The sequence below is a fragment of the Strongylocentrotus purpuratus genome, unplaced genomic scaffold (genome assembly GCF_000002235.5).
Source record: "Strongylocentrotus purpuratus isolate Spur 01 unplaced genomic scaffold, Spur_5.0 spur5_scaffold_10, whole genome shotgun sequence".
Taxonomy (NCBI): domain Eukaryota; kingdom Metazoa; phylum Echinodermata; class Echinoidea; order Camarodonta; family Strongylocentrotidae; genus Strongylocentrotus; species Strongylocentrotus purpuratus.
Window position 1 is genome coordinate 26,167,368 of NW_022145595.1, and position 13,619 is coordinate 26,180,986.

At 36.5% G+C, this 13,619-nt stretch overlaps 1 protein-coding gene across 1 annotated transcript; it reads left to right on the forward strand.

Annotated features, from left to right (window-relative positions):
• Positions 1–927: 927 nt before the first annotated feature.
• Positions 928–13,288, forward strand: LOC115921601 (E-selectin-like). The gene is made up of 8 exons (XM_030979202.1): positions 928–1,083; positions 3,443–3,475; positions 5,118–5,312; positions 7,127–7,306; positions 8,639–8,824; positions 10,466–10,639; positions 10,912–11,085; positions 12,630–13,288. Exons 1-8 carry the CDS (start codon positions 960–962, stop codon positions 12,827–12,829), a joined length of 1,266 nt encoding a protein of 421 aa, XP_030835062.1. The 5' UTR covers positions 928–959; the 3' UTR covers positions 12,830–13,288.
• The last annotated feature ends 331 nt before the right edge of the window (positions 13,289–13,619 follow it).

Here is a 13,619-nt window from a genome sequence, read left to right on the forward strand (position 1 = left end):
AATCCTGATAATGCGTGCATTGGCATGTGGGGCTGCTCTAACCTATTCCGTCTTTAAAGGGGGGGGGGGAGAGTCGCCCTCTTTTTTCAATTGTTGGATACGACATTGGACAACATAGCTCAGAATAATTCCGTCTTTCTCGTCAAACAGACAGTCGAAAAATCACTACCGATAAGGGCACACCTTGATTTGCATTGACCTGCAAATAAACCATTTGAAGAAGCAACCCAGGATGTTGTCGATGAGGCAAGATCCATGTTAAAGAAAATCAAAATGAAGAGGGAGTACAAAATAATCATGTTTAAGTCGTACGTGTCTCAATATTTAACTAGAATAATGAGCTGATGTGTGCACAATATAATTATAACAAATCACAATTCACTCCATGTTATTGTTGTTGTTGTAATGGTGCCCCCCAATGAATAATAATTTGTTTAAAGGGAGTGTAGCATGGCAAATACTGTTTAACGCCATCTACGTCTTCTTTTGGAGAACTGCACGTAAACGAATGGACTTGATTAACGGTAGTCAGCGACTTAATCTCTACATGGTCAGCGCGCTAGCGTTCGCGAAACAGACCGAAGTTCTCCTCACGCTTCGGTTTCGCGTATGTTGCACGCACGTGATGCTGCGGTCGCGTCGTCTTATCTATGTAATAATGAGTTCTTAAATTAACATGACACACAAAAAACGGGGTGTGTAAAAATCGTGCGTTATCAATCTCAATTTAATGAGTTAATGCATTCAGTTAAGTGTGTCACTATAGTGTCAAAGTTTATTTACCTATTCGAGTAAGATTACCCAAATATTTATGTGTGTGTAATCCCTAGTTAATAAACAACCAAGATGGGTGTTTCGGGTCAAAGACTAAAGAAGATAGTTAACATGTATCATTCTCGAAAGAGCTCATATAAGAGCCACCTACATCTCATTACGGGCGCCTTCAGCAAGCAAATCAAATGTGCGGCCTGATCGATGTTGAAATGCTGGTACAGAGGGAAACCAGGGAGACCCTAAACATGAGTGTCCTTGGTTCGAAACTCAGTCCGATTACGATCGTCTTGATTTCAGTCCTTCTTTCAGGTATTGTTTTTTCTATTTCCCCCTGCATATTCTCTGCGAATTCATCAACTAACTGTATATGGTACTATGTAGGCTTACATTTATTTTGTATACATTATGTCGGTTATCCAAAGGCTGCCTCTGAAGCAAATACTTAACTTTTGTAACATGAGGATGATGAATTAGTTAACCAAACTTGCTGCTTTTCACTTTGCGTTATATTATTGTAAATGAACAAGAGATATATATAACATGCACATTAAACTGTACTTGTATTCCGTGTACTATATCCTCGAAGCCCACGCATTTATGATGTTAATACCCAAGTACTAAGGGAGTAATGTTAAAAGAATGATTGTGTAGGTTGGGTACATGTCAGTATGCGAAGACATTGCCTTAGTATATGCATGATATTTGCTTGAAACCAATGGTACATTCATGGAGCATGACGCTAGCAAAATATTTTTTCTTCTTCAAATAAACAAAGTATCGAATGCCATCTATCGTTTTGCGTCAAGTAATTACGTTAATGATCAGTTGCATATGAGTTTACAATTAATTACAGCACTTGTAAATTCGTGAGTGTGGGTTTTCTGATAAATTTCTATGATTCAACCTCTCATTTGCCAGTAGTTCTAACTGGCTCGTTTGGCTCGTTTGTCACATGTGCAGATTAACACGAACTTATTGCAGAATTGCTCTTTTGCAGCAGAAAGCATTTACTAAATTACCCATTTCCCGTATTAATTAGCTACATGACAACCATTTTAACACCGATTAGTTTAACATAAGGAAACTATTCACATTGTCTTGAATTCTTTGGTATAACTATCCAAAAGAAACATATACATGTGGCACAGGGAGATCAATTTTGCGAGGCCCATGAAGCGCTTTTATCAAGAAAATGTTAATGCCTATATGATTCATAAATCTTTGAGCCAGGACATAGAAGTGGCGGTATTGCGTGTATGTGAAGTTTAAAATAAAATAAGTTTTCAATTAATCTAGACAAAAAAAAGCAAACACGGAATACAAAGTCTTTTGGTATTATCTGCATAGGAAACATAATTACTGAAAAACGTGCACTCATAATTCGCATATCACCAAGGAATTGCCATATTTACTGACAGCATGGAAATATGCTCACCAATTGTAGAAAATAGATATAAATATAAATATTTTCTGTACTTAGAATGTTGAAGCTGTTACATACTAGTACACAATATTATCACAATGCCCATAGGCAGCAACAGTATTAGGCATGATGGGCAAGATATCGACAAGGGGTGCTACCGTTTTGCCCCATAACCTATTTTTCCCCGCCACCCCAAACAAAAATGGTGAACGGCAGAAACAAGTGAGGCGCAATCTAAATCATTCTTCCAAAAACAGTGAAATTATTTAATTAGTGTAGAGCTTGGTGGCTTGATTTCGTTATTGAAATATAAATATGAGGTAACTATTCCAAAGAGACAAACTCACTACCAGACTACCTGCTGACGGTTGCTGTAATTTAAATATATTGGGAGCGGGAGGGGAGGGGCAGTCCTCAGCGACCTCCTCGTACGTCAATAACTTCATTCTTGAGGGTATATCAGGCAATGTGGCAAGAAAAATCGGCTCTAACATAATAACCGGCAGAAGGCGGCAGCCAAATCTGGTACCAACTTAAAGCTTACACAACAGAAAAAATGTTGGTAATAAAATTAATGCGGAAATCCCTGGAAATTTATTTTATTTATTTATTTTCCACATATGGGAAGTATTACCCTTTTCAGCTAAAAGCTGGTCTTCAAAGGGGTCCAAATCTAAACATTTCCTCTGGATTTATAAAAAACGTGGATAATTAGTCCATTTTTCAGTGAATTACCCTATAATATATTATGAACATTGTGTTTCTATCCATTTATAAACCATTCATGCAGTGAAATGAACTATCAGGAATATGTGAGAGCAATTTCATATCAATTACTTAAAAACTTCATGTTAAATTGAAAGATTTATAAAATAAGTCACCTTTGCACTAAAACTGTGAATATGTAAGATTTTGCTGTTTGAAGGAGTACATTTTTACCCTTATTTGTGCATACCGGAATTAAATAATTTGCTGAGGTGTTCTTCAATGTATTATCTTTCAACTGGGCAAGAACAAAATATAAAGAGAAATCACCAAAAATTAGTTTTGGCGCACTTTGCGGTTCCTCCCTGGCCCAATGTACATCGGTCCGGGGAAAAATGACGTGAGAATGAGACCAGCATGTCTTATACTTGTAACTTTTAAAAGATGTGGTGTACATGAAGACAGGATTTGAATATTTCTTAACAAATTTTTCTACACGACTACTTAAATCTTTCTCTCTGTTTCTTTTAATCGCCACAGGCCAATTATTTGTTGGGGTTACAGGACAATGCGGTAAGTTTTATTTAATGTATCAATTCTAATGCGGGTATGTTTTAAATTATTGATTGACTGATTTTTATATTAATACCTTATATATTAATATTTTTTTGATGATGATGATTGTTATTACTATTATTATTATTATTATTGTTATTGTTATTGTTGTTGTTATTGTTATTGATATTCTTATTATTATTATAGGTTTTCCCAGCCAATTTCGCAACTTTGCCAATCCAATTCATTTTGCGTGCATTCATTTTTAGCTCAATTTAGCCCTGCCTATTTATTCCATATACTATCATTCGAATTCGCTTTTTAGTCAATCGAATTAGCATGTTTCTCATTCAAATTCATGTTTCACGCACGTTTTTTGTCATACGTTCACTGCATGACATGATAACGTGATCACGTAATACTGCCTTTCGTACATTCAAATAAGTCATTTATTTCTAAGGATTCCCTCTATTTAAATTTCAAAGTGTGTTTTGAAAATAACCGAATATATAATGACTAAAGTAGGAATTTGTTGAAATATGCTTCGACTTTAAACGTATATGATATGAAAATGATTATATGAATATGGATATTGGTTATGAGCGTATTATAATTTAAGACTATGTATTTGCGTGTGTGTGCGTGTGTGTGTCATCGCGGAGAGTCACACATAAGACTAAACTTTATTGGATAAGTTTCTTTCATAGCTTTTTGAATAATTTTATAAAGAAAAAAGTACCCTCTGATTTTATTGAGCGACATGAAAATGATTATAGTATATATATATAGGAAACTCATAATTTCTACATGAAGAAGAAAGTGCACGATGGTTTGATAATTTATCATCGTGCACCCATTAAATTAACATGGATACATTTCTACCCTCGAATGACGCCCCATGAGCACACCACCACCCCCCAAAAAAAAAAATACAAAAAAATACAAAAATAAAATAAATCATATATATATATATATATATATATATATATTTTTTTTTTTTTTTTTTTTTTTTTTTTTTTTTAATTTTAAATTTTTTTGTTTGGGGGGGAGTTCGAGGCATCATCATGATCTTCTAATGAAGCTATGAAAAGTGAACCCAGCAAAGCTGTGAGTCTACATAAAATATATTCCTGTTAATTTGAATGAATATGCAATGAAAAACTTGGCACACGCGCTAAATGGAATGAATTGAATGATAAAACTGCAAAATCCCATCCACAATAATATAAATTGAATGACTGAAGTGGTTTTTGAATAACACCCTCGGCTGACAATGGTATTGCGCTAAAGTGAATGAACGTGTTATCAATTGGACTGAGATAGATGCGAAATTGGCCGGGAAAACTATATTATTATTAATATGTTTGTTTTTATCCAATGTTATTATTATTATTATTATTATTATTGTTATTATTATTATTATTGCTATTATTATTGTTCTTGTCATTATTAGTATCATTACTATTGCTATTATTATTGTTCTTGTCATGATTATTATTATGCTATTATCAAATCATCAAAATCATTATCATTATCATAACAGCATTATTGTCATTATTATTGTTTTTAGACTCAACACTGAAACTCCTTTTCTGACTTTGAAACTTTCATTTATATTATTTGTGTACCCATTCATTGTTTTATTTCACCATTAATATAGGTTCCGTCTGCTCACCACCTTTGATCTTCGGTGATGGGACACCGAGTTTCTCTCCGGACGAGGAATGCTATGATGGAGGGTCAAATGTGAACGTCACCTGTAGTGGATATCTATTTGGAGTTACAGAAATTGGAGAGTGTGTTGAAGCTACTCCATCCGGATATTGGGTAACATATCCCTTACCAACATGCGAGGGTAAAGATACAAATACATTTACGGCATTATAATTCCTTTTTACCTCTAACGCTATCGCAAAGACTTTCGAAGAAAAAAAAATCTACGCAATTTCAGTCGCATTTTCCGTCACCTATTGAAAGCATTACAATGGCATTTTAGGTTAGTCAAACATGATTTCTAGATCTATTGGATACAGTCATGAAAATCGGGGTATCAAAATTGCCTTGGAATTGATTTCTTGAAAGTATTGCCATCATATAAAGGTCATGTTCTACGGATTATCGTCAACGTGCAATGGCTATTTTAAAGCTATTGTTACTGTGTATCATTCTATGAAGAGTTCTCACGGTGTCCAAGGTATCTTACTCTACACTTATTTCCAAACTTCCAGAGAGCATCCCCATACTTCTTCCTTGCCATACTCGTCTCCTCAACGATTGATTACGCGCCCACAGCGTCCTTATTACGTTCTCGGAATTGTTACGGCGAGTATCACGCGCGCTCCGTTATCTAACCAAAATACAATGACAAATATTACATACCACACTCAAACTTATATGTGACGGTTTTGGAGCTACTCTGTTACTCTTCCTTTATATAAATTATATTGTAAATTCTTCTGATCTCTTTTAACTTGTCCTTGTTTGCCGATGATACCGTAGCTACTATTAGCAGTAAAAATCTACAAACCCTCGTCTCCTCGGTAATCAATGAAATTTGCAATGTTTCTTTATGATTTAAAGTAAATATGTTTTCGCTAAATCTCCCCCCCCCCAAGAAAAGGATGTCATTTTTAGAACAAGGAAGAGAAGGGTACCCTCGAATTAACGTAAAATATTTTTGATTATATTATGGTATGTGAAGTAGATAATTTGACATTCCTAGGTGTAACAATCAATGAATGATATTGACTGGAATGTTCATATTGCTGTTATATTCAAAATCTGTAGCAAGAAGTGTGGGTGTACTATGTGAATTAAAGCTAATATGCCCAGTGACGTACTGAAATTAATATGTAATACTCTTACTCTTCCACATTTAGATTATTGCAATGATGTTTGAGGAAATACTAGCAAATCTAATATTAAACAATTGCATATACTTCAGAAAAAAATCAGTTAGAATTATAATTAAATCCAATATCTATTCGCCAAGTACTGCAACTTTCCAGTCACCCAACATTTAACAAGTGCATGAGTCAGTTCCTCTTATACACTGATGTTTATATTTTCCGTCAATTCCAAATTGCTTCCATAAAAATTGGGTAATTCTTATTCTAAAATCAAATATCCATTTATATGCAACTCGTCAAAGACATCAGTTTCATTTATCTAAAGTAAAATTGACATTGTGTCTGAACTCATTATCGTATGTTGGTAATAGAACTTTAGAATTAAAACAAAAATGAACAAATCGGATAAAGCTTTTTCGTAGTTATTTAATGAACAATTCATCGAATTGTGTGGTTATTTAGGATTAGTACATTCGACTCTCTATGTGTGTGTTTGCCTGTAAAATATTTTGTGTTTGTGTTTGTTTTGGCATTTAGTTTATACAATTTGACTCTGTATTTACTTGATATTTACTGAATATTTCTCCCACCTCCTATCTGTAAGGGCCTTCCTCACAAGCATTTGCTTTTCTACTGGTTCTTTCCATATTCTATACTGTATTTTGTATGATTGTGTGTAAGTTTTTGTATGACTATGGTTAATATAAAATCGTTAATATCTTGAACATTACGTATTTGTTGTCTCTCTCTCTCTCTTATCCCCTCTCCCTCTCTGTCTCTGCCCCACCCCTCACTCTCTATCTCTTTCTCTCTGAAATAGAATCCAGTTGTCCCTTGCCCACTGCTCCCCAGAATGGCTTAGTAAGCCCAGTAAATCACAACTCCTTGTACGATGAGATCATCTTCTCTTGCGACGATGGTCTGTTCCTTGATGGACCGGGCATGGCGGTTTGTATAGGAACAGGTCAATGGTCCCCAACTACTGTCCCAACATGTTCTGGTAAGTACAGAGGCTTGAAAGAGATTGTAGAGGTATTGTGGTCTAATGGATAAGTATCCGTACTGTGAACAACATGATTCGGGGTTCGAATCCGTGCCGCAGCACTAACGTCCCTCGGCAAGACATTAAAGGTACTATGTCCCATTTGCAGGCCAAACAAAATAATGAAAGGTAAAATTCCAACGGCATTTGAAAGATGATACTAATTTAGAACTTCCCTCGAAACAAAAGGACTTTTAAATGTATTGTTGTGGGTAAATAACGAACGTTAGTTGTCGAATCGAATTTAGCGATCGCGGTCGTTTTATTAAATAGTCTGATTTTCAGACCCTTGCTGACGGCTAACGTTTAAATTTCACAGATAGGACAAACGTGACATATTCATAATTCCTGTGACGTTCTACAGAATTTGATGTTGGCTGCAAAAGGGATATACTACCTTTAATCTACATTTGTCACACTCTACCCATGTTTATATTAGTAAATGAGTACCTCGTAGGATTTATTCCTTGAATGCGCCGAGAGGTACTGTTACCGGAGCTAATATCCAAATTCCTTTAGAAGTGCATTGATACTATGATATCACAATGTAATATGCGCCATACAAGAACTGCATACAAGAAAAAAAGGAGAAATACTTGAAATATTCGATCACGACTCTAACGATGATACTTCCCAAACTACAACTAACAATTGGTTTTACTTCTCTTTTGAAGGAAATTGTACGATTCCCGTTATAACCAATGGAGAAGCAACATCATCTGTTGACGTACTTCAAGAGGGGAGTCAGATGACAATCTCGTGTTCTGAAGGGTACACTTTGACTGGGGTAACCGATTTCAGGTGTCACAATGAAGAATGGAACCCGGATGCGGGAGAATGTTTAGGTACTGTGTTTTATTATATTTTGGGTAGTTCAATCATTGTTCACTCTTTTCAAAATATTAACATCGCTCACTTTCAAGGCGTAGTGACCGGACAGAATGATGTAGGTATCTTTATTTTCACACACCGTTTTTGTGTTTATAATTTTTAAGTTTGTTTCTATCCAAAACGTCACAGTAAGATTGATGAATAGATAAGATGAAAGCAAATTCAATATCTAAAAAGATAATCATCATAAGTATTGACCAACATTTAGAAGTTTTACTTTAAGTAATAGATCTCTTTACTTTTATTCCTTGAACCGTAAGTATAGATTCGTTACAGAATGTCCGCACACCAAGAATCTATCTTATATTGTAATTACTGTGTGATGACAGTTGACCGTGAGTTGTTAAACCTGCATACTATATATTGTGACTATTCCTTTAATTATCAAATCTATCACAGCAAATTGCCCCTCGCCAGACATTGCGAATTCGGACTTTGCAACAAACCAATCGGAAACAGACCACGGCGACTTCATCATCGTGACGGTGACCTGTGACGACGGTTTCACTTCCGGAACAGGGGATAATGTATCAGAACCTCTGACCTGCGGAAACGGTAGTTGGGACGTGGATGTATACTGTTATTGTGAGTATGGCAGTGTTGTTTGGGTGCAATATTTACCCTATTAATTAACTTAGTTTCAAACATACTTAATCTTAAAGATAAAGACCAGTTATGGTCATGTGATTGCATTGTGAAAGAAACGTTGTGGAATCGATCAGAAAAGGTTGATCATATCTAGCATATTATAAGTATTGGTGTGTACTGCAAGGTTCTGGAATCATCAAAATGATAAGAAATTTGGCCCAGTCTTCGTAAAGTTACAAGCACTGTACACATAAAGATGTATATGGGACTACGCACAAGTGCGCGACACGTGCATTTATCTCTCACAGTTCAATAGATAAACTAATCATATTGCTCCGGTCATCTCATTTTCGCTCGCTGGAACATTGCCAGCACAAACCACTGACCTCTACCTCCTGGACGGATCATCGCCATTCCCATTCACTATACGTTACGTACTAAAAGGCTGTATTGTCTGACCGTTCATGAATATTCATGTTTTTGCTTACCTCGGCAAAATGCTTGCCTCTACTAAATGGAAAAATTACGGTGGGGGTTGGATGAAATGGACATAATGAACAAATCAGAACTGATCTATGATAATTCATGCTTCTTATCCTTCGTGTGCTTGACTTATAACCTTACAATCGCGTGGTAAATTGAGTCCAAAGTTCGACTTGTTGTACATGTGTTATAAAGACAATGGCGAGCTTGCGACCTATTTTGATCAAATTACGGTGGGTGAACTTTCAAAAGTCAATGATACATGAGGGTTCCAATGAAAGAGCTAGTGATAACGTACGTCGGGGTGGATGTGCTTTTCGTTTAAATAAAAAATGAATTTTTAACGATTTTATTTTATTTAAGTCCATAGGCTAACATGTTAGGCTGCTGACTCTGACGATAGGGGGCGTTGTCAAATAAGACTAAACGGAGCTATATGTTACCAAATATATCAATTAGTAGGCGGTTTCCCGGCAAAAATTTTATCATCATGTATTAGTCAAAACATATTCTTTCACATGATTGGTAGTAAGAGCTTCCATTTCATTTTTTTGAAATTGGGGCGTTTCCAATACTGGTCTTTACCTTTAAGTGCAATGGGTTCTATGGGCTATTGTTCCTATGTATACAGTTTGCCCTACTTATACCATTGGGCCGACTTCCCATTGGTCATATGTTCCACTTGTCGTATATCTATTTAGTTCTATGTAAAATCTTTAGTATGTCTCATTGGTCGAATGTGCCACTGGTGTTTCGTGCAATAGGTCCATGTGCCTGTCATATCGATCCTACAACCCACTGGATCTATGTCCAAACGGGCTCATTCCCATTGATTGATCGTACCTCCAACTGGTCCGACGTCCAATTCGTCATAGGCCTACATCAATTTGGTGGGCTATCCTTTAACCTAATCTTAACTTAAAGCTTACCTGAAGTTTAAAACTTCGAGTAATCTTATATTATTGCTATAACTATGAACGGGAGGGGGTTTCCTCACTCAAATTTGAGTACCAAGCGAAAGGAATTAACCTCGAGGTTATGCTTCTTTTTTTTTTACTTCGAGGTTTCACAAACTTAAAGTTTATGTCTACGATGCCGCGTGAACATACCCTGTGATAGGTCATGTCTTTCAACTATTTCATATTTTGTTGACAGCGAATTGTCCATTGATATCAGCCCCTGACGATGGCTACGCCAACAGCCTCGTCGAGCCGTTCTATCATGGCCGCATCGTCGCTTTCAACTGCAGCCTCGGGTTCACATTGGTCGGGAATTCGAGTTCGACGTGCGACGACGGAAATTGGTTAAATGCCGTTCCCGAGTGCAAAGGTTTGGAGTCATCGCCTTTCCTTTATCCTAACCTTAACTTAAAGCTTACCTGCAGTTTAAAACTTCGAGTAATATTCTTTTATTGCTATTACTATGAACGGGAGGGGGTTTCCTCACTCAATTATGAGTACCTAGCAAAAGGAATTAACCTCGAGGTTGTGCTTTTTTTTTTACTTCGAGGTTTCACAAACTTAACATTTATGTCTACGATGCCGTGTGAACATACCCTCTGATCGGTCATGTCTTTGAATTATTTCATATTTTGTATACAGCGAATTGTCCATTGATCTCGGCCCCTGACGATGGCTACGCCAACAGCCTCATCGAGCCGTTCTATCATGGCCGCATCATCGCTTTCAACTGCAGCCTCGGGTTCACATTGGTCGGGAATTCGAGTTCGACGTGCGACGACGGAAATTGGTTGAATGCCGTTCCCGAGTGCAAAGGTTTGGAGTCATCGCCTTTCCTTTTTTCTAATCTTAACTTAAAGCTAACCTAAAGTTCAAAACTTCGAGTAATCTTATATTATTGCTATAACTATGAACGGGAGGGGGTTTCCTCACTCAAATTTTAGTACCGAGCGAACAGAATTAACCTTTAGGTTATGCTTTGTTTTAAACTTCGAGGATTCACAAACTTAAAGTTTATGTCTACGATGCCGTGTGAAGTGTGTTCTTTGCAGACCCTGTCAGATAGACGCGAACAATTATGCACTAATTTTTCTTCATCTCTTGTCTACAACCCACTTTGTAAACATTGGTTACCTGTTAACAATAATGTAGATTATTCACTGCGAAGAAGGACCAAGTATCGTCAATTTCATTGTAAAACGAACCGCTATAGAAATAGCTCAATTCCATACCTAATAGACCTGTTGAATGCATGAATGAATCTTAATTGTCTACCTGTTGAATGGTCCGGAGTCTCATTGTCTGCATACATTTTTATTTTTTTACATTTTACATTCCGCATTTTAATGTTTAAATTTTATGCTTTCATAATTACTTGTAACATCTTTTTAAAATGTACATTGAATAGTGATAAGGTTTTGTAGCAATCATGACATGGCAATTCAGATCAGATGGTGTTCAAGTTTTTAATTCATTTGCTTATTTCTCCCCAATGTACGAAAGTCGGGAAGGAGCTTGCTTGTTTTGTTGTTGTTTATTTTTTTGAAATACCCGACACTCCTTGACACAAGAGAAGTCCAACTTGTCCAAGGATGAGCGAGCAGACCGTTAGCTAGTGTATGGGAGTGTGAATGGGAGCAGGCGCGTACGTTAACCCCCCCCCCCCCCTTTGGAATTTTTTTAATTTTTTTAAATTTTTATTATTAAAAAAAAAAAAAAAAAAAAAAAAAAAAAAAGGTGACCTCGGAGCAAAATGTCAAATTTTCAAATTTCGAGACCTAAAAAAAAAAAAAAGTGTCCTCTTTACCCCCCCCCCCCCCCCCCCCCCCCCCGCTTATTCAGCGGCTGGCTGAGTCGTTGCGAAATTTTCGGCCCGATTTATAAATGTTAAACCCCCCCCCCCCCCCTTGAAAAAATCATGCGTACGCGCCTGAATGGGAGTGTGTATAAAAGTGTAAATGTGAGTGTTTATGAGAGTGTCCAAGGTACAGGAGTGAGAATAGGAGCGTGTATAGGAATGAGAGCGTGTATTGAAGAGCAAAGGGCCTGTTTGCTCATCCTTTGACCCACTCTTGTGTCACCTCACAAAATATATTTTAAACGTGACTTAACTTGCCTGTTATTGCCTTAGTCATATTAGTTATGAACTTTGTTATGAATTTTGTTATATACTGTATATTATACTTTGTGACAATGTCAAACCACATTTGTATGTATTATAATTTATTGCCAATGTAAATTGTTCATAATTCAGCCATCTTGCTGCGAAGTGCAATTAATAAAACCTTTTCAATCAATCAATCAAAGAACATACCCTGTGATAGGTCATGTCTTTCAACTATTTCATATTTTGTATACAGCGAATTGTCCATTGATCTCGGCCCCTGACGATGGCTACGCCAACAGCCTCATCGAGCCGTTCTATCATGGCCGCATCATCGCTTTCAACTGCAGCCTCGGGTTCACATTGGTCGGGGACTCGAGTTCGACGTGCGACGACGGAAACTGGTTGAATGCCGTTCCTGAATGCATAGGTTTGGAGTCGTCGCCTTTCTTCTAAATTATTTTTAAACATTATCGATATTGAGCTTAATCTAATATTGTCTCATGATTTATGATCTTTTGTCTATTGTAATGGTTGGACTAAAAGTCAAATGCGATTATATTTTAAAACCTTAAAAGAACAATGAGCAGAGCATGAACAATTTGAAGCTGGCAACGTATCGAAAAGTTCGAAATCTGTATTTTCCTTCATACAAACTGGTAATTATCCCAATATGCATAACAGCATATTTGCCCTTGTATTCTTCTTTCTAAAACACTTTTTGAAATCTCTTTGTAACATGTGAGGGTTTCATTTCAAGCAGAAGAAAAGGTGATTAGTTTGTCTTTTGAATTTTGCTATTCATGAGAATACATTAGAAAGTTTTATATAACTCACTTAAGGAATCCAGCCATCTCATTGGTCGAAATTGCATTCATAAACTTTAACTATTCCTGTAAAATTCCCGGTAAAATTCCAAACCCATGTAATAGTTCTAAAAAAATAGTTCTAAAATCCCGGCAAAATTCCAGTTACCATGGTTGCCGGGAAAATAGTTCAGTCTTGGTGAAATACCCATAGGTTCACATGTTAAAAACTGGTTTGAGCGATCGAGGATACCGTACGTGTGCGAAGAATTGGTCGGTAATTTCAATATCCAAACCGAAGGCAAAAGTGGCTGAAGAAGCTCTCCCAAGATTTCAACCTCTTGATGATGATCAAATGCAAGACTTGCCGACAGTAAGAGCACCAAAATGGGTACGTTAAATTCTCCATAACTAGTAGGCCTAGATTCTAGTAAGTAGGT